At 40.1% G+C, this 22,522-nt stretch overlaps 1 protein-coding gene across 5 annotated transcripts in view; it reads left to right on the top strand.

The window, feature by feature from the left end:
* The window catches only part of LOC121371094 (ral GTPase-activating protein subunit beta-like), a 58,917-nt gene extending 38,304 nt beyond the window's left edge, over nucleotides 1-20,613 (top strand). For all 5 annotated transcript variants that reach the window (XM_041496740.1, XM_041496737.1, XM_041496741.1 and 2 more), the window contains 7 exons: nucleotides 10,865-11,038; nucleotides 11,252-11,390; nucleotides 12,659-12,808; nucleotides 14,836-15,090; nucleotides 15,712-15,871; nucleotides 17,359-17,475; nucleotides 17,944-20,613. In XM_041496740.1, coding sequence (XP_041352674.1) covers nucleotides 10,865-11,038; nucleotides 11,252-11,390; nucleotides 12,659-12,808; nucleotides 14,836-15,090; nucleotides 15,712-15,871; nucleotides 17,359-17,475; nucleotides 17,944-18,061 — 1,113 coding nt within the window. In that variant the 3' untranslated portion in view covers nucleotides 18,062-20,613. The remainder of the gene's footprint in view (nucleotides 1-10,864; nucleotides 11,039-11,251; nucleotides 11,391-12,658; nucleotides 12,809-14,835; nucleotides 15,091-15,711; nucleotides 15,872-17,358; nucleotides 17,476-17,943) is intronic.
* The last annotated feature ends 1,909 nt before the right edge of the window (nucleotides 20,614-22,522 follow it).

Genomic DNA, 22,522 nt, shown 5'->3' on the forward strand with positions numbered 1-22,522 from the left:
CTATCCGACACCTAACATATAATAATAATAACAAATATTAACTGGGATCTCGCGACTGGTAACGAGAAGCGGTGTCATCAAGAATTCAGCATAACAATGTTTGCTTATTTTAATAATCACAGTTATTAATTTTAATGGCAACATGTATGCAAGAAAAATCTGTAGCGTGTTATTTTAACTCTGTAAAGTCTGAGCCAAAGTAATAAAAACGGACCGAAATTGCGTGTCAGTTTCAATACACATGCTAGTTCAGGGCCAAAGACGAGTAGGTTAGGGCCGAGTTCTGTTAGACCGAGCAAAACAAAAACGTCCGCTAAACTGGTTTATGCGCTTCACATTAAACCCAATGTCCACGTCGGGAACCAATCACATAGTTCGCGAACGTTTGGAAAATGTTCGTTGGCTGTTCTCAGTTTGCATATAGATTACGCTTGACAGTCAGCCGAGACTGTTGCACGTGTCAAAAGACATTGTTTCAGACATTAAACAATACAAGTACACGCAAGTAAATCTTGATGTAAATTTGTGAGAGAAAAAAACGCCACCAAATAGTTGTTCGCATCAATGAATACTTAATTGCTGTTTCGTTTGTTTATTTCCGTTGTCTTTGTTAATTTCGCACTCATACATTTCGCGATCGTGGGAAAGGAACATGCAGTATTTATACAAATTGCGGTTAAACGAACACTGAATACAATTAGTTAAAAATAATCATGATATTTGTTAGATAAAATATATAAATTTGTTGACTGTGAGGTGATATCTCAAAAGTTAGCTAGATTTTAAAAAGACCAGTAAAATTTGAATTTATTATCTTTTTAATCAAAACCTTTTGACATAAATGGATAGTTGTCATAACGTGAAGTCAGCATTCTTAGGCTACGTATTTTACAAGCTGAAATCAACAACAAGCATTTAACACGATGCGGAAATCAACAAAATGGCACAAATTAAGAAATTGTTGGGGTGTGGAATAGATGGGTTACTTTAAAATACAATTAAAAGCAGTTCAAACCAAAATAAAGATTGCTATTTTACAGAAATAATGAGCACTGTTTAAAAAAGAAGAGTATTGGCTCTCAGATTTTTTATTAATGCCATAGGCCTTAGAATTTGGGGTGTGTTTGCAGAGGGCATTGGCTTCCAACTCTGCATATCTCCCCTCACCCACTGAAAAATCAAAGTAATATATTAACTGCCCCTATCCCCATTGCTGTCTTTGATTTTGATCAAGGGATATTCCAGTTTGTACATAATTAGCTGAAAAAGATGCATTTTCAAATTCATATATAAATACTCTATACAGTACTACACAAAACAATTTTGGCTAAAACATTTTCATTATGGCAATAAAAATTCCATTTGGCAATGTTTTTGGCTACAGGTATTTTTAATCCTGGATGAGCCCTGAGTTCATTAAAGTATTATGACTGTGTCAGCCCAAGCGAGATTGGACCGCTTCTGTGGATCCATTCAGCTGATTGGGTTTTTCTCGTTCCAACCAGTGCCCTTCCCCCCCCCCCCCCCACCGAAAAAAATCCAGAAAGCATTTTAGAAAATTAAAGCAAATTCTCTTAACTGTTTAAGGAGTTTTAGACTATTAACTACTCAGTTGCCTCCTGTTTAAGGAGTTTTAGACTATTAACTACTCAGTTGCCTCCTCTCCCCCCCCCCCCCCCCCCCAACACAAAATCCTAGCTACGGCCCTGGTATGTGCCTTCCTGTCTGTGGGAAAGTGCATATAAAAGATCCCTTGCCGCATTAGGAAAAATGTTGTGGGTTTCCTCTGATGACTACGAGTCAGAATTACCAAATGTTTGACATCCAGTAGCCAATGATTAATTAATCAATGTGCTCCAGTGGTGTCGTTAAAAGGAAACATGTCACGAGACCATATTATAGCTCATTTTAAAAGCAAAATGATATAAAAATAATATACAAATAAGTTTATAACAATAAAATACGCATAGTTAACTTAAAATGAAGAAATTACGCCAATCAGTATCAAAGTACGATTTATGCATATTTATTCGTGAGCGTTTGGAAAAAAAGGGAAGTGACGTCAGAGCCGCTGTACTTTTCCATTGTTGTTAACTGTTTATATATGGAGTAAGGGGCTTAGGATCTTTTCAGTCCAACAGTGTCGTACTGCGCGGCCTTTGGGTGTAAAAATAAACAGTTTAAACAATCGGGATTGTCTTTTTACGGTTTTCCAAAGGATTGTATCCAAAGAAAGACGCGTGTATTTTATCGCAAAACAAAAGATTGGACACCAACACCACATAGTACTTTGGTGTCAGCCATCTTTACAGCCCGGAGACCGAACGTTACCCAGAGACAAAAACAGTACTCGGTTGCGAATGCCGAGGTGTACATTGTACATATTTGGAACAAAGATACACCTCAGCATGATGTATTTATATATGTTAAAACAAAAATGTAGAATGTTTTGTTTTTTTAATTTCGGAAAAAAAGAGATTTTTCATGTTAGGGCTGTAGGCCTACATAACAAAATCTGTATTCACCGTCCGAAGAAGGAAACGTCAATAAGTAATTAAATATGGCATATACAAACATGGGATTTGGCATGAGGATACATCTCAGTACGATGTATTTAAATATGTTTAAAAAAAATATATATCTAATGATTTTAACACGAAGTTCAATACAAAATAAACCACTACTGTCGGTGTCGAAATAACTATTATGTTTCATCCACGGGCTGACTTGAGAATCGGAGAGTTGTTTTAGTTCTTTCCATGGCCTGCACATGTGATTCCTGATTGGCAGGTGTATATTGCAGGGTATCGACCAGGTAAGTGATTACCACTGTCTAGACATATGTACAAAATACTTGCCAGTTTTTTAAGATCACAGGGTATTGTGGCGTAACCTGTCGCGACTATAGTACAATGTTAATGGACATTATCAGCCGCCCTGCTTCATTACTGTAAATAATGCTGTAAAACCCTTGATTAAGTAGACTTTCTCATCTAAAATTACAAAACTGACCAATTACGTAGTACCAAAGAAAAGAAAATTATCACATGGGTATCGTGAGTGGTCGTTTATACTCTAACGCACCCTACCAATAGGCCTAATAATATGCTGCTTTTTTTTTAAGAGAGAAAAATACTATAACCCTATTTCGTTCTATTGATGCAAATTGAAATATATTTAGTTAAAAAGTTGCCCTCAAGTCATTTATGTTATTTTACAAGTCAGGTTAATGAAAGTGAAGCGCCTTGTCGTAAATTAGAGCGTTTGTTTACACTGTGCATACAGATTTCATTATGTACAGCCCGAACATGAAAAATGCGATATTTTCGAAAAGAAAAAAGAAAACAAGTTTGTCCTACATTTATATTTTTTACATATTTAAATACATCATATCGAGGTGTATCTTTATGCTAAATATGAACAGTATACACCTCGGCATTAGCATCCGGGTTTTGGTTTTGTCTCCGGGTTACTTTCGGGCTCCGGGCTGTAAATTGGTCGACCGGTCTGGTCTGGCACCATCGGTTTCTCCACCCTCCGACTCGCTATCTGTTTTTTCTTCAGTATCACTGTTGTAAGTAAATGTGTGTCTTTCTTCATTTACTAACAGCTCAAATTGATATGGCAAAACGTTTTGCGAACGAACACTCATGGTTTTGGTAAGCTGTGCAAGTCTTAGATTCTTTATGAGTGATACGGACTAATGCTTTTAAGTGTAAGGCTTCAGATCAAGCGACGCGTCTCTGACCTCGTGATTGCCCTGCTCATTAAAGATCGGCAATTTCCGCTAAGAGCTCGTATCTGGGGTTTTTTTTTTATGGAGATATTTTAAGTAATTAATTTTTTTTTTTTTTTTTTTTTAGGTGATTCAATTTATAATTAATTGTACATGGTTGGTGCCAAATATAGGTCACGTGACATGTTTCCTTTAAACAAAACAAACTTTTTTTCAGCCTAAGCGAAGATGAGCTGTAGATAAATATTTCTTTTCACATTACCTGTCCTCAAACAAGGGCACCTCCCCCCCCCCCCCCCCCCCCCCCCCCCCCATGCAAGTGGTCTGGTCCGAACATCCCAACAGCCAATGGGATGGCCTAAATTCTTCTACTGCTTACTGCTCTCTAGTTCCGGTCACATGACTGTAACTTCCTTCTTTTTCTCTTCGCTAAAGGGTCTGGACGTCCTTTTGCTTGGCTCTGTTTTGGAGTCAACTTTTTTATAAGACCTTTGGTTTTGTATTCGTGTTTGGGTGAAATGTTTTTCACCTTCGTTTTCGTTAGCTTTCGTATGTCTTTTCGCGTATTTCGCTTGACTTTCCAAGCGTTTATTTACATGAAATGTTGTTTATATTGCCGGTTGTTGTGTCAGACACCATTTGCAAAATGGCGTCTTTGTTGACCGGCTTTGTGTTTGTGTCTAGGTTGGTTTTTTCTTTCTCTTTCACAGATTTCACACATGTCTGATGTTAATGTTCAGCGACTTGTACGAGCGTGTTTACGCTGTAAGAAGTTTACTGCCGGCAGCGACCCACACGACTTATGTCCGGGTTGTGTTCCGTGTGCCCTTACTTCAAGATGCGACCTCAGATGTCGAGTTCGCGGCTTACCTGAAAGTGTCAGCGAGGGCCAAGAAGGTGGAATCTTTGCCTTTCATAGCAGACTCCGTGGCGGAAGTGTTACGCTCCATTTTGCCGTCCATGCTTCAAGAAACAATGGCGTCAATGGCGACTGTACCCAAACCGGCGGTTTCGGGGTCAGGTCCGATTCCAGTCCCTTCTTCAGGGGGTGCGGCTTCTTCAGCTCCACCGATACCTAAGACTTCGGATGACAGGCCTGCGGTCTCTACACAGCCCTCTAAGAAGCCGGCTCATTCAGATAGACACTCCACGGATTCCAAGGCTCACCGATCTTCGGCGGGGAAGTCCTCTTCGGCGCATCGGAGCCGAGACCGTAGACGCTCCACACGACCTGTACAGCTCCCTACGGGTTCCACAGATCGTCAGCGCCGACCTTCAGTTGATGTGGCTTCCGAGGGATCTAGACGGGACCGTCCACGGGCCGGTTTAACCGGTGGCTTCCATTACGTTAGATCGATTGGCCTGTGCTCGACTTCTACGAGACTTTGGTGATGAAGTGCCTGCGGCATCTGTCATTGAAGAGCCCGACTCTACGGACCATATGACTATGAGGGATTGCTTGGCAGCCGTCTACGACATGTTGCCGTCCTTGCCACATCCACCGACGCCGTCCAAGAAGGGACCGACACCGATGATAGCGACTTATGTCCCTCCGGAGGATGTGGTCATCCGTTCCTTGGTATCCACACGGGACCACCCACTGTCCGGTTCTCCAGTATCTCCATCGGGCCATGACCAGAGCGACTGGCCTGTTCACGGGTGCTACGTGACTTTTCTGATGATGTATCGGTTCTTGCGGTGCTGGAAGATCTGGATGCGGCGGACCACCTGTCACTGAGGGACTGTCTGGCTGTCATATCTGATATGCTACCGCCGCTGACCCATCCACCGGTTTCAGCCAAGAAGGGTCCGGTTTCAATGATCGCCACGGAGGTTCCACCGGCAGATGTTGGCATTCGATCGTTGGCTGCCACAGGCCCCTGTCGGTTTACATGGCTACCAGTAACCGGCCCGTGCGGATCATTTGTTCCAGCAGACAGAGCCCTGTAACGAACTGGAAGATTGCGTCGTCGGCTCACTGTTCGGTACCGTCGTCCCGTGATCGATCGAAGTGGTACAGCATCCAGGCTTCCACCGGCTCCTGCCGGTCCGTGTACATCGTACCGTCCACACCAGTCGGCAGCTGATCCGGCATTCAGGGTTTACACCGGCTCCTGATGGGACCGTCCACGGTCCGTGTTTCCGATTGCAGCCAGTACATTGGATCGAATTGCCTGTGCCAGGTTACTGAGCGATTTTCCAGATGATGCGTCGGCACCTTCCGTTATAGAAGATCCGGACGCAGTGACCCACATGGCTGTGACGGATTGTCTCGCTGCGGTGTATGATATGCTTTAGTCACTGCACAGTCCACTGGCACCATTCTAGAAGGTTTCCGTTTGAGGACAGATCCGATGTCGAGGTTTACTTGAGTCGACTTTGTTTGTGCCGTTCCCCATTCGTCACAACGAACGTATCCCGTCTTCAACCTATCCTTCAACGGTGTGGCGCCGGCCTTGGATGACGCTGTTTCCGGCGGGACCAGACGTCTTCCTAGAACTTACAGATTGGCACGTCCTGTCGATGGCTTCAGTTCAGCGTAGATGTTTGTACATGCTGTCCTATTGGGTTGTTTTCCTGGGGACCATAACTCCTCATGTGCAGGATGCCGGAGGATATGCCTTGTTCCAGCCGTCGACTTTGATGTTGGTCTACCTTATATCTTCAGTGACGTCGATGTACACTACGATTGCACACTATCATCAACCGACTTGCCTGAAGCGATCCATTCTTGACTTTCAGCACAAGCCGGTAATCTTGGCAGACATGTGGTCTACATATGGCTGACCGGCCTTGGTGGCATCGTGGCAGGCTATCGGTCTACAGGCTGGTAGGTACTGGGTTCGGATCCAGTCGAGGCATGGAATTTTTAATCCAGATACTGACTCCAAACCCTGAGTGAGTGCTCCGCAAGGCTCAATGGGTAGGTGTAAACCACTTGCACCGACCAGTGATCCATAACTGGTTCAGCAAAGGCCATGGTTTGTGCTATCCTGCCTGTGGGAAGCGCAAATAAAAGATCCCTTGCTGCCTGTCGTAAAAGAGTAGCCTATGTGGCGACAGCGGGTTTCCTCTAAAAATATCTGTGTGGTCCTTAACCATATGTCTGACGCCATATAACCGTAAATAAAATGTGTTGAGTGCGTTGTTAAATAAAACACTTCTTTCTTTCTTTTACATACGGCTGTTTGCCGTGAAGGGGTTCGACGTTACAAGCGTTCCAGGTTGGTGACGAAGACAGTCTACTAGTCCGGTCACTTGTGTTGAGATCCCGTGCACCGATATTCTCTTGTTCGAGGAAGGTTCAGCGACATTCGGCAGATCGTTCTCTATATCCGGTGGCGATGCAAGACAGTCGCTACTTCCGCTGGTTCCGGAAGTCATCCAGTTGCCATCAAGTGGTACGGGTTTTTTACCGTCACCGTTTTCCTGTGGTTCATTGTGGCTTATCAACTCACTGACGTTCACTGTTGTTACCGCCAGAGTTCGTGACCGATGCTGTCCAGATTGTCTCTGCTGCTGTTTCGCACCGGGTGGTGTGACGGCCGTGGATTTTAGCCGGTTGCTGTTTTGCATTGCTTCACTTCCAGGTATATCGGGCATATAGGGCATATAGCGTAGCGAGTTGCTACGCTGTCTTGGCTCTTGCCTGTATCACGGGGTCGCTGTTTCCGATGTCTTGATTCCTGAATCACTCTATTACTGTTTCATGAAGTATCATTGCAAGAGTAATTTTGACGTCGGTGCAACATTTGACGCTTAGAGGTCGCAGTATCCCGTTTGTTTCTGAATTCATGCATTCAGTACAATAACGCAGATTTGCTGATCCGGTTACCAGTCGCCCTGCAGTCCAGTCCCTGTTGGTGGCTGTGGTTTCCAGATGAAGCCGATCTACACATCAACCTGTTGGAGATGTTGGCAGTTTACAACGTCATCCTTCATTGGCGAGAGATGCTGTCAGGCACCTCTCTCATGGTAGCCACAGACAGTATCACTGCAGCGGCTTACATTAATCGCCAGGGCGGAACACACTCCAGCAGTCTGCTGCAGTTGACTTATCGTCTCTACAAGCTGGTCGACGCGATTCCCCTGCAACTTCGGTCTCGCCATATTCCAGGGGTCTCCACAGCCGACAGAATGGATGCTCCATCCCGAAACGTTTCGATGGGTTTCCATCAGACTTTGGACACCAAACATCGATCTCTTCGCCACACGATTCAACCATCAGCTGAGGGTTTATGTGTGTCCGGTGCCAGATCCCGAAGCTCTGGATCTCGACACCTTGGCCATCAGCTGAGAACAGATGGACGCATACGCTTTTCCTCCATCAATCCTCCTTCCAAGGGTGCTTCAGAGGTTTCAGCCTTACCATTGTGGCAATCCAGGATGTGGTATCCAGATTTAATACATCTTGCCGATCTGCATCCTGTTGTTGCATCCCACGTCAAGACTATACCATCCTCGTCCGCAGTTGTTCCAACTGCATGCGTGGACTTTATCTTCAAGAGTTTGAGGAAGAAAGTCTTTTCTTCGCAGTCCACGGCGGCCATTTTGAAAGCACACAGATCATCTACTACTGCGGCTTACAACGTCAGATGGCGTTGCTTTCACCGATGGTGTCCGGCAAAAAAACCTCAAACCTCAGACGATCCAGATACCTTGTCTCGCTGGGGTTTTTGCTGTATCTGCAGACCGCTTTACGATTGAAGGGGTCTACCATCGCTGGGTACGTTTCGGTCAACGCTACTGTTCATGGTGTCGCTACTGGAACGAAGTTATCGGGTATTCCTGAGATCCATACGATGACCAAGGGGTTTCGGCTTGAGGATCAAGTACACCGGTTTCGGCCACCAAGATGGGACTTGAATCTGGTGTTACGAGCATTATCGACCGCACCTTATGAGCTGATTGAATCCTCTTCCCTGCAGGACCTGACGCGGAAGACGGTGTTTTTACTCGGAATTCCATGCTCTTGATGTGGACTTCGTGCGTTTCACCGAGATCGTCGTGCGGTCAACTTGGGGTTACTCATGAACTTTGTTGCAAAGAAATCAGTTACCAGACCAAGCGCCTCATTCGTATGTTGTGCAGGCTCTCTCCTCTATCGTTGGTCCAGCGGACGTTGAGGACTTGGCGTTGTGCCCTGTCAGAGCCCTGCACCATTACATCGAGAGGACCAGATCTTTTCGCCAACATCGCAAGAGACTTTTCCTCTCCTGTAACCAGAGTCGGTTACCAAGAACACGGTGGCCACCTGGATCCGGTCTTCTATCCTGACTGCCTATCAGAAAGAGGGTTTACCTGCTCCATCTGCTACTAATCCGCATGAACTCCGTGCCTTGGCTGCCACGATGTCCCTGCACTGCAACACACCCATTCAGCACATTATCACTGGTTGTTTCTGGGTTACGGACTCCATCTTCGCCAACTATTATCTGAGGGTTATCTCCACAGAAGACGTTGAGGGGTTCCATCATCTGGGTCCGGTTGTTGCTGCACAGACTCTGTTAAATACAAGCCGTCCTCGTCGTCGTTGATGTCTGTCGGATTCTGGGCTGCATCCAGAGATGTTCATTGAATCGACTTTAGTTCCTTGCACGGTTCACGCACTGGTGCTGGAACTTTTGTCTCGATAACATTTACCCTGCACTGCATGTGGTTATCTGTTGTCATTATTGAACTAACAGTTCTTTGGTGTACTAGACAGAAAACACTCGGGGGACTTGTTCAGTTCAGTGTTCTGACTGATGCACCTCATTAGGTTGTCGCTTGTTATTAAAAAAAAAACCACTTCAATACGTGAGGGGTTACCTAACACCTGCATCCCTGGTGGCTACGTCTTCCCACCCTGTCAGAACCAGCATGTGATGTGGCTTCCGCCTCCTGGTCCATTTGTTCTGGGAGCCATACCTGCCACTGCTGACGGATGCCACCATGCTGATTGTTGTTACTAACATCACCTGCATTGGTCTGTGACGGGCATCCCTAGGAGGAGGGCTTACCAGGGTTGGCCTCATTCTTCCACTAGTCAGCCTCTTTCCGGTTTGGGGAGTTATCGTAAGCATCTACGGATCTCGGCACCCACCACCATCTGTTGAATGCTGCCCTTGTTTGAGGACAGGTAATGTGAAAAGAAATGGAGAAAACTTGGAGTGTTTTCTCTTTTATAGATACATTACCTGTCCTCAAGATTTCATCCTGCCCGGGCCTCCCCGCTTCCTGTTCTCCGTGCGATGCGCTCAGGAAAAAAGAAGGAAGTTACAGTCATGTGACCAGAACTAGAGAGCAGTATGCAGTAGAAGAATTTAGGCCATCCCATTGGCTGTTGGGATGTTCGGACCAGACCACTTGCGTGGGGGGGGGGGGAGGTGCCCTTGTTTGAGGACAGGTAGTGTATCTATAAAAGAGAAAACACAAGTTTTCTCCAATGTTAAAAAAGAAATAAAACTAAACTGATAAGTAATGATAATAATAAAAACCTTTTAAATTTCAGTTTCATTTTAAAGACAGTTCAAAATTATATGCATAAAACGTTATGTGGGCAACCAAGAGATGATGTTGGGGCAACTAAACTTCAGCTACTGATTGCAGCTATCACAATTTCACATTTGTGCACCCCTGGATGAAAATCCTGCACTTTTATGTTTGCTATTTACATTCCATCATTATTCAATCATTTATATATAACTTTAAACTTTTTCTTTTCTTTATTAGCACAAGAATATTATTTGCCTTTTATTTTCAACATATAACATCAAGATACATAAAGCTGGTATTTGTTGAGTTACAAATCACCAAGTTCTCAGTCCAGACTAGCAGACAACAATAATTACTGATTCATTGTTTTATTAACAATTACATTTTTAGAGTGAAAAATGCTCAAAATAATTAGCAAGCTGTAACAGAATTGTTAGATCTAATATAGAATCTGACAAATATAATATGAATATCAAATTTATCTCAGTGCAGTGCTTTTATCAGCAATAAAATTTTACAATGAACAGTTCTCAAAATAATTTGCAGTCGTTACAGAATTGTTATATCTAATATAGAAACAGACAATTAGAACATATAGAATGGATGTATCTCAGTGCGGTGTTTTACGGTCTGTGCTATTACAATTTGTAGGAGCCCTCAAACAGCAGTGTGCCGCCCGCCCTAGTCATGCTGGATACATCCAATCCAGCCATCTTCGCCGATCTTGAGACTTTGGACCATATTCCTAGCCGAGACAACGACACACTTCACATCTTCTACGTCAAGTCTGGTCAGAGGACCGTCACAGAGCTGTTGTCAAATGTGGTATAATGGTTTTTCATTGCAGTTTTAACTGTTATCAAGCCATCATCCAGTCATTGTTAGTCCCTACTAGTCCAACCTTTTACTATCTTTTTATCATAAAAAAATGAAAACGACATTGTATCTGGGTTTTGTGTAATTTAGTAGTTACAGTTTATTTGTTATCATATGTGAACCATCGTTCACTGTGCATAGTGCGAAACTGATATTTTTCAGGTGTCTTCTTCAAAAGTACAGCCCCAGTTTCTGGAGTTTCTCCACTCTCTTGGGTGGCCTGTGGATGTGAGGAAACATGCTGGATGGACAGGTCATATTTCATCAAGCTGGAGAACCACTGCACCCGAGTCTGTTGATGGTAAATCCAGTACACATATACAAAGAAATCTTTATTACAGGAATTAAATGTTTAAATTTTGTTTTTAAAACATTTTTTAAATGATTTGGGGGGAGTGGGGGAAGGTGTGTGCATAAAATAAGTTTAACATAATAGATTGCATTTAATCAAAAATATAATAAAATAACTTTTGGAGTATTGTACAGAGTAAATCTGTGGTGATATGATGGTTTAGTAACATATCGCTGATTCTAATTCATGAGATATGTACCTTGTCTGTTTTGCATATAATTTATTTTAAGTTTCTGTAAACATCAGGACATCCAGAAACATTGTATTAGCCAAAATTGGTAACTTAAGAAAATTGTTATAAGTAATATGTAATTTAATGGTGAAAAAAGTTATAGAAGTAGAAAATATTTCACAGTACCAAATAACTAAGGTGATCCACCTGTCTTGTTACAAGTCTACAATACAGAGGACAATTGATGATGATGATATAGGCTTTTACTGTTACACATTTCACATCACTACTTATCACCCTGAAGTAACTTGGTGATGAAGTGTTGGCTTAATGTGCAATGAGGAACAATCACTCACCGTTAGGCTGTTTTATGCTATGGCTACCACGTGTTAAATGTTTTGATCTGTCTGTGTTTGTTTATGCTCAAGGAATTATTGTGAAATTGTCCGTATGATACTTAAAGCAGCAATCTCAGCTCACCATCCTGTAACATAAGTTACAAATTAGAACTGACAAAACAAGTGTTTTTATAAATTTGTGTGCATTCGCTATCAACAGATATGAGCTGTCAGTACAACTCAAATATCATTACTATTTTTAATGCTGAATGGTATTATTTGTAATCACTTTGGATGTTATAAATATTAATGAAAATAAGTATTTACAAGTCATTGACATCAGTTTTCTGTCTGTAATGCACCATTGTTTGTTTTGTTTGAGATATTTTCTACAATCTTAAGCTATTTTAAATTTGACACCTGGTAGTCTGGATTATAGTTCCTGCAATTTCACATGTAAACATTATGTGTACACATGCAGAAAATAAGAAATAATCGAAAATGTAATGTAATTTTCATGATTACAGCTTTAAAGAGGAACAACTGATATGCCCCATTGTCCCCTTCAATCTCCTATCATGCTCTCTATTTCTTTATTGTACCAACCACTCACCTTTCTTCGCCACTAATTTGGAGTTTTTATTCTATATACAAAATTAATGAACAATGAAAACAAAGAAGACGTATGTGTTATATTGTTTGTATAGTTGACGACTACCAGACAAACACAGGAGGAAGTATATATGATGGCCGACAGCAGGTTCTATACTGGGCAGATGTCACCACAGAGATGGCATTTGTTGTTCCCTCGCCAGAATCTTACAATCAAAGGATAACTACCCCAGTCAATGATTCAGGTTTGTTTCAGTTTGTTTAAAATATTTAATTCAGTATTCTAAATACATATTCTAAATATATGCCTGTTCAACAAGATATTGTAAATTAGGAAAATTATACCAGCATGATATTAATGCAAAAAAAATGTGACTGGTGTATTTGCATAATAATTACATGACATATTTCTAATCAATAAAAACACACAAAAATACAAAATGAAAAGTCAGACAATAAAACAAACCCCACCATTTGTGGTAAGAATCTGTTGAAGTGAAATATTTTTGAAATGTTTTAATTCAATTTTAGTTCAGTTGAAAATAATCACGTAACAAACAAAAAACTTAAAAGAAATACATTCTGGTCCAGCAAAATGAACATCTTATGAGTTGTTCACACGAACTGTATTTACAATGTTATCTCCACACCTTGTCATTTCTACAGTGCTCTGCATAAGAGATGGAGGAAATTACTTCCAACTAACAAAATATAATAGCTTCTACTGGTTTGTCTTTCAAAACAAATGTTAACTTCTTTTGTTTAATTGATAAAGAAAAATTTAAATAAATTCATTGAACTTTGCATTTCCTGTATTCTGTGTGAACTTTAAATTTGCAGTTATAAGATGTATTAATAAAAATATGCATTTAGTGTGTTCCTGTCAACAACAAAAAAAATACATATATAGTATGATGAATGATATTTCTGCTTTACTGTATACCATTATTTACTTCATAGCTATGGTGTATTATGATTGTTAATCAAAATAGAAGTTAAAAAGTGCTGATATTGGCACAAAAAAAACACTTTACAGTTGTATTTGTTTAAAGGGACACACCCTAGTTACGGCTAGTTGTTAACCATTACGGTGTTGTTTTTCGCTATTAAACCCATTTTTTCACAAATAAAATTGCACTTTACTTACCGTTTGTTATTTAAAATATACATTTCCATTCACCTGAAGTGTTTTTTGGTAATCCTGGTGTTTGTAAATACCACAAAATGCATTTTTCGTATTTCTGAAAAACGGACGCACGTTTGAGAAAAAAACGTTGAGCAGACAAGGTCTAATCTATTTTTAGACGGGATATTTCCATTTCAATGTCACAGACATTGGTATACCACGTGACCGTTATCATTTTGGTTCGGTTTGTTTTCTCGTGCACGATTCGCGCAATCAACATCCGATTTGTTGTTGTTCATTTGTGAGATTTTTCTTCACAGTTCGTGAACATTTTCAGTAACAATAAAGTTCAGACAAGTAAGTATCTCAATACAAAACGTTACAAACCCTTAAAACCAATAATTTTGCTAAGTCCTACGATATCTGGAGAGGGGATACAACCAGGACAGAACAGTTGGAACATGTCCAGGAGAGGTGAAAAGAACGCACCCCAAGTCTGTGAAATTTGTCGTGACGTAGGCATTGTTGTGCTTCGAGCGACATCTACCAGTGACATCAGAATACAAACTTTCAAAATTATTTCAAGCAATTGGGACATGGGGATTCCCATGGTATTTATCGATATAAAACCTGCTTTTTCACTCCATTTGCTAAAAACGTGATCAAAGTGTGTTACAGGTTTGTAGATTAACCAAATTATAATTTATTTTCGCTGGATGGAACCTGTCTGTGGGGTGGTGTATATAAAAGACCCCTTGCTACTAATGGAAAAATGTAGCGGGTTTCTTTTCTAAGACTATATGTCAAAATACCAGATGTTTGACATCCAATAGCCGATGATTAATAAATCAATGTGCTCTAGTGGTGTCATTAAACAAAACAAACTTCTTCTTTTTTTGTATCAGACACCCATTCCCAGCGAGAGGTTATTAAATAAACGTCAACTGCTCTTCAACGGCTTTAAACTATACAGTATTCATAATATTTGAGTTTGTTACATTTTCAGAAACATTTAAAAAAAAATCCTGTTTTATGCAATCTTTCTTGACATCCAATAGCCAATGTATTTTTGTGTGCTGGGGTGTCATTAAACATTCATTCAGTCACGTTGTTGTAAATTATTAATTCATTAATGATTTGATACAGAGCGATCACCAACTATGTCGAAGAATGTGGCGAGTGATTCTCTTGTTTTCAAACCGAAGACCTTGATCCTGGAGTCTGAGAAGGCTGGTGTTCCACCCAAAGAGAGTCCTGGGTCACCATCCGAGTTGAATGTGCCCAGCACGTCGGCAACACGCACCCGTCGACTCGGCAGGCAGTCAGCCACAATGGCTCCTGAGTTTAAAGTCTTCACCATCTGGCTCGAGAACTTCGAAGACCATGATTATGTCCCAACAGGCATGTCTGCTATTGTTAATGAAAATAGTTTCTAAATGTCAGGGCCCGTTCCACAAAGCGATCTTAGCACTAAGATCACCTTAAGTGCATTAGGTAATTATGCATTTACGATGATCTTAGCGCTAAGATCGATTCGTGGAATGGGGCCCTGACATTTAGAAAGTATTTGTGTTTGTTGAGGCGGGTTGATGTGTCTGGATAAAGAGAAACATTTGGGAAGCTAATATCTCATAGGGTTTCCACTGGCTTTAAGAAATGTCTAAAAGTTTCAGTAATAGCACCTAACTGGATTGTTAAAAAGATGATCATAGATGGCCAAGTTTGAACACTTTGGTCTTATAATTATTGACTTATTGCATGCATATGGCTTTTCTACAGATGAACTGCTTTCACATTCAGTTAGTTCTCCCCAACTGGTATATCAAAGGATGTGCTACATTGTCTGTGAAAAAATGCATTTGAAATTCTATATTGTCAAGAAAGATAACCTTTGGTTACAGCAGAATGGTTTCTTCCCTTATTAGACCACATATTGCCATTGTCGTATTTGTGACACCTATTAGCTGCTGATAAACTAGTGCTGGCATGTTTTTTAATGAAACATTCCTCTTTTTTTTTCAGATGAAATGATCAACGTGGCAAGTACTGGGCAGGAGCAAATTCCAGGCAGCAATAGTGGGTCATCATTACGTGACAGAGAAGTCTACATCATATTTATCCATGCTTTGCAAAACGGACTTTTCAGAATACACTTGCATAAATGTGAAAAATCTCAAACCAAGTGAGTTTACTCTGTAAAGAACAGTGTCACCATTTAGTTACGTTATATCTTTAGTAATGGCTGTTACAGAAGTGATTGCATGGATGGAACAGAAGGCATCTTTTGTCTCGCCTTTACGAAATAAAAAGGCGAGATATAGGTATTGCTTTTCTGACGGTGATGGTGGTTTCAACATTTGCGTTAAAGTTTCGCTTTCAACATTTGCGTTAAAGTTTCGCGTCTAGACCAGTTTCTCACAAACTATAAATCTTAGGCCAGTGAAACTTGGTTTATAGTTTCACCTCTGGATGTTCATCAGAGTGCACAGAAAAAGTTTATGGTAGGTGAGAAATTTAATTCCACAGAATTCCTGGGTTTATTTTGTTTACCAACCACTAACAAAATAGCAGTTTACTTAAACCAAGTATGCTTAGAGAAAACATTACAACATAAAATAAATGTCATGGTGCCATCCCTATCTGGAAAAGTCATAACGCAAAACAAAAATACAACTACAGCTTCATGAAGTTGTATGTCTGTGCTTCTAATGCCATAGGAATTTTGTTTTAATAATTAGTCCCCTACTGGTCCAACCAGAGGGGACTATAGGTTTCGTCTCTGTCCTTCTGTCTGTCAGTCCATTCATCTGTCCCATATATAGTTTTCAGAACGTTTTTATCACAAAGCTTCAACATACTACGCTAACATTGTGTATATAGCTTTATCATGTACTGTTACAGATCAAGTTTGACTTTCATGGCGATTTACTAATTATTTACAGTTATGGCCCTTGAACTTAGGAGATACAACAAAAAAAATTCCAGACTTTTTTGCAGTGCCTCAAGATATTAGCTGAAATTTTGTTTTAGCTTTAGTATATACTGTTACAGATCAATTTTGACTTTCATGGTGATTTACTAATTTTGTCTGGTGTGTATTTATCATGATAAACATTTTCTCCTTAGATATTTCCCTTTCCATTCACTGGTGTATTCAAGACAAGAGTATATATGCTGTTCAGTTTGTAGAACACTGTTGACCCCAGAGATGAAAAACCTACAGATTTATCTGGAATTCCATATTTTAGGAGACGGGATGTAGCTCAGTCTGTGGAGCACTCTCCTTAGGAGCTTACATCATAGGATCAAACCATGTCAGTGGATCCATTCTCTGATTGGGTTTTTTTCCATTCCAACCAGTGCACTAGGACTGAAGTATCAAAGACCATCGTATGTGCTGTCCTGTCTTTGGGAAAGTGCATATAGTGGAAAATGGGTTTCCTCTAAGCCACTAAGTAAAAAATTGCCAAATGTTTGACATCCAATAGCTGACGATTAATTTTTAATAGAATATTTTATATTTTGTTTTTAAAATGAATACATCAAACCAGTTTATGGTAGGTTAGACATTTAATTCCACAGAATTCATGTTAAAAAGATGTTTACTGTACAAACTACTAGGAGTTGTGTCGTGTGCATTTAATGACCAATGTTATTGTCGTTGATCAGAATGTCGATGGCCATTCCACTAGTGGATGGGATGCTGGTGAGCAGGAGGACCCTAGGAACAATGGTTCGACAAACTGCTATCAACATATGTCGCAGAAAGAGAATGGACAGTGAAATGTAAGTTTCAAAACTGACAAGTTTAACTCTTTCTTAGATATCAATCCGGGATTAAACATCTTCTTTTTTGTTTTAATCTGTTTTTCCATTTCAGTTTAATAAATATAACAAATTTCCTTCCATCCATTTAAACATATATAATAATAATAATAATAATAATAAAAATACTGAATTTTTTTAGCTTTTGAGAAATAGTGTGTTTTATTCTTCAAGCTCTTGCCGATTTTTCATGCTGGCAAGTGGATAATATATGTCTGCTTAATATTCTTAAATGTGCTTGTGCATTGTTAGGATTGCCCCATACTGCTAAATAGAAGTAGTCATTAGAGAGATAATCATTGCAAAATAAACAATGTACTGGAGATGCTTTCAGGTTTTCTTGGAGATTATTGTCATTGTGTTAGTACATTGTTGTGTTTTATGTGCAGAAAATCACTTCTGTTACTCGTTTTACTTTCTGCATTATAGGTACCAGCCACCTCATGTAAGAAGAAAATTCAAAATCCAAGAAATTGTGAACAAATACCGAGTGACTTTGACAGAAGCAGAGTTCTACACATCGTTGTTTGAGAAAGTGCCAAAATAAGATAGCCTATATGTATTCGCAAAGGGCGGTGTGCAATAACATATTGTTGGTGGTTTTTAAAGTTTCATTCGATTGTTATGTCATTGTTTTAGGTCAATGCAAATCTTCCTTGAAATTTCTTAAAACATGCTGTGTATTGAGAATTCAACGAATGTGCAATCGCCATAGATAACTTTTTAAAATCTGGTCAGTTAAGATTTGTAAAAAATAGAATAAAAGACTGGTCTTTCAGATACCATTTATCTTACAACTTGTTTAAGTTTGATAAAAATTAATAAATTAGGTGTTGGTTAATTGATTTGTAAAATATATTTTGGTATAAGGATATTACTGACAGTGCAAAAGAAAGTGTAAGTAGCATGCAGTGAAGGGGTGAGAATCAGTAAAACATCCGGGTGACATATCTGCATGTAAGATATTTGGCAAACAAAATCCCTAAAGTCTGCATCCCAGCTGTATCTGTACACCCTCCTATATAATGCTTTCTGAAGCAGCCATACAAAACAATGTATTACGGAGAATGCAGTCATTAAAAATATACTCCCAGTCAAATCTGCAAGTGATGTGTATGCTTATATATCATATAGTTCAATACAAAAGTTGGCTTTGTAAGTTCTGTATTTGACTTTTGACCTTAATGGCACTGATCCTGTAAATTGTAATCATGAAACATAATTTGTGTTAATTTGATTTAATTTTTAGGACACTACTTATGGAGCTGATGGACAAATGGACATTAAGACCCATTGGCGGTTTCACCATGATTCGTGGTTTAAATCCACTTTGAAAAAGGATCAATAGAACTTTCAATTCATGTTAATGGTTAAGTTCTGATCTTTGCTCAAAATATCATTTTCGACTTGATGGATGGTTCATTGTATTATGTGTACATACACAAATAGTTCAAGGTTTAATCTGTCATATTCAAACCACCAATGAGAAAAGAAAGAGAATTTCATATCCTGCCCAAACGTTTTGCAATATAAAATATGAACAATTTTGCTCAGATCCATATAGATTCGGTTTTTTTTAGGGGGCGTGTATGTTTGAGGGGGTTGTTCATAACAAAAAGTTTTTAAAATTAACAAACGACTAGAATAACTTACAAGAACATTATTACAGATGTTGCCTATATTTTGTTTAATATTAATATGTTATGTATGTTGTACTTGTTATTTGTTACATATAATCTTATATCTGTATTATAGTTAAGTTATTGATATAGAGTTCTGCATGACAAGTCAGCTGGTGCCTTATTCCTATATTTTCTACCAGTTTGATTTTTCAAAATGTGTTACCCTTTGTGAAATTAGTGAGAGAACAAATTAAAGACTAATGTTAAGTTTGGTTAAAAGTTACTTCAAGAGCAAAATCAGGTCTGAAGATTGAAAGGAAATTACTGTTACATTTGTGTGTGAATATGAGTCAGAACTAAACATTTCTAAGGACAACAGTCATTAAAGAGGCATCATTAATCTGGATTGATTGATCAATGGATTATGTATTCAGTGTTATGACCACAAACTGGGGTACAAACTGAATAAATGTAGATCAGTTACAGCTCTTTTAAGAAATGTCTATGGCCTGTTTATAACTGAAAAACTACCATATCATCATTTTCACCTGCCCAACAGTTCAAGTGGGCGATTTTGTTAGATTTTCAGTCCTTCATTAATGCTAAAAGTCCCACTATTAAATGATAGTTGTCCTTTTTAGGTGACAGCACTTGGTTCTGGCTTCCATTTTCTCATTAGGGACCATTCAATGATTAGGTACATACTAATGCTGAAATACTTGTCAACACACACCTTACTTTTACTGACATTATGAGATTTGCTGTTTGTATTTTTATTTGTTTTCTTTGGAATTAAATACTAGATAGAAAATGGTCATGGCAGGATGCATTATGAATAAAAATGAAAGTTTTTTTCTAAATTGTTGCATAACACTTGACCAAAAACCCTCTCCATCCATCATTTATAATGTTTTGAAACAGATCCCATAGCATCCTCTTCCCCATGTCAGCATTAGATAATTGTTGAATGGCCCCTCGTTTCCAGGTTTGATATGTGAGGTGGTAGTTCATTGTTCCATGTTTTCAAAAGACCAATGAAATAACACATACTTTTAACATTGGGGATATTTTTGCAATGTCTGTTAATGTTTTTTTGAAGCAACAGGTCAAAGGAATAGTTGGGTGTTTCAGGCTGCAAATTTAGCAGGATTCTTTGTTTCTGCGAATCTCAGATTTTGGGTGGGAAGAATAAAATTATGAGATGGAATCTCAAAATATCTACATTACATCATCTTATGATTTTGGTGGAATTCTAATATAAAATCTCCAAATTTAATGCCCAAGATTTATTTAATTCCATTTATCTGGGATGAGTTATGTTTTAAAATCATGTGGAAATTGGCAGCCCTATGGTCATATACTCTTCAAAAGAAGAAACGCAAAACCACATTGTCGTAACATTTGGAGAATTGATTTAATTATTGAATGGTGAGTCCGATAATTACCAAATGTTGCAGGATTGTTCACAATTCACTCTAGTCCATTGTGAGTAAGTGATAGGAGACACCACCAAGGTCAAGGTCATCTGGAGTCAATACCGGGTGTGGCCTCCGCGTGTGTTGACAACTGCCTGGCACCGCCTGCCCATTGAAGCAACCAGAGTACGGATGACGTCCCGGGGGATGGTGGCCCACTTGGCCTGCAAGGCTGCTGCCAGCTCGGGCAGGGTCTGGGGCTGTGGATGTCGCTGTCGGAGGCGTCGGTCCAACTCGTCCCATAGATGCTCAATTGGGTTCAAATCCAGTGATATCGATGGCCAAGGAAGGACATTAATGTTGTTGTTCTGTAGGAAAGCCGTTGTGAGACGTGCTGTGTGAGGCCTGGCGTTGTCATGTTGGAACACTGCGTTGGCGTTGGCCATAACTGGAACGATGTGTGGCCGGAGGATCTGGTCAATGTAGCCCTGTGCATTCAGGTTGCCCTGCACGTGGACCAGGTCAGTTCTGCCAGTGTGTGAGATGGCTGCCCACACCATGACACTACCCCCGCCGAATCTGTTCACTTCCTGCACGCAGTTTGCCGCATAACGTTCACCACGACGCCTATACACGCGACATCTTCCATCATGACGTCGGAGCAGAAATCTGGACTCGTCACTGAACCACACCGGTCTCCATCGCAGTTGAGGCCATTGTCGATGAATCTGGCACCACTGCAGTCGGAGTCGACGGTGTTGTGGTGTTAAGATGACACCTCGAACTGGACGTCTGGCACGAATTCCTACCTCACGTAGGCGGTTCCGTACGGTCTGGTCGGATATCCTGCGCAAACCTGGTATTGCTGCGGCTGTGGAGGTGGCAGTAGTCAATCGTTCCCGAAGGTGGCGTACCCGGATGTAGCGGTCCTGCCCGGGGGTAGTGACACGTGGTCGACCGGATCTAGGGAGGTCACGTGTTGATCCATGTTGCTGGTAACGGTCCCACAGTCTGGAGATGGTGCTTGGGGACACATGGAATGCCCTGGCAACGGCCGTTCTGGATTCGCCTGCGTCTAGTCGGCCGATGGCATTGTTTCTCTGCGGTTCACTGAGACGTGGCATGTCCTGGATTGTCAACTGTCGGCCAGATACAGAGGCCAGGCAAGCGAACACCCTGCACTTTTATACTGTCGGTGTTCATGTTGCACGTGCAGACAACGCACGTGCAGTGGTGACATGGTTTGCACGTGGCTGCGTTTTTGCGAATATTCACATTTTGGAACTTTATTGTACAGTAGCTGCGTTTTATCGAATGTAACCGTGGGAATGTGTTTGGGACATGCAATGACCTTATATTCACAAAGCATGAACCGGTAGGAAACATAAAATCGGAGTTATAACCCATTTGTACCCTTTTGCGTTTCTTTTTTTGAAGAGTATATAATGATGTTGATTCACTAATAATAGAAAAAAATTATAAAATTTTCCATGTAATAGGTCAGTTGTTTTGGATAAGAATGATTTAAAATATGTAAACTGTAATCACACTGCCATAAAACAAATTGGGGAAATGCATGTACATCATATTTTGTAAATTTAAACAAGCATATCCATTAGTGATAGTTGTGTTCTCTTACATGCTTCATATCATTTTTCAATCAGAACATAACTGTACCATTTACTCACGTTTGAATTCATATGAACAAACCGAGTACCAACTTATTGTTGCTAGACATGTCGCCTCTAATATTTTTGCTGTGAGACTCGAAAGTTTTTGTTCAAACTCATGCTGTCAAGTTCAAGATGTCAAACTTATTTAGGGAAATGTCGGGTTCTTATTATATTCTGAAAGTTCTCATCTAATTATAATTACTACATATAACAACATGATTGTCTGAATAATGTTTTCATTACATTGTGTCAAATCATCTTTAAAATGTTTATCAGGGATATATCATAAATATTTGTG

Source organism: Gigantopelta aegis, chromosome 4 (assembly GCF_016097555.1).
Source record: "Gigantopelta aegis isolate Gae_Host chromosome 4, Gae_host_genome, whole genome shotgun sequence".
Lineage (NCBI taxonomy): Eukaryota > Metazoa > Mollusca > Gastropoda > Neomphalida > Peltospiridae > Gigantopelta > Gigantopelta aegis.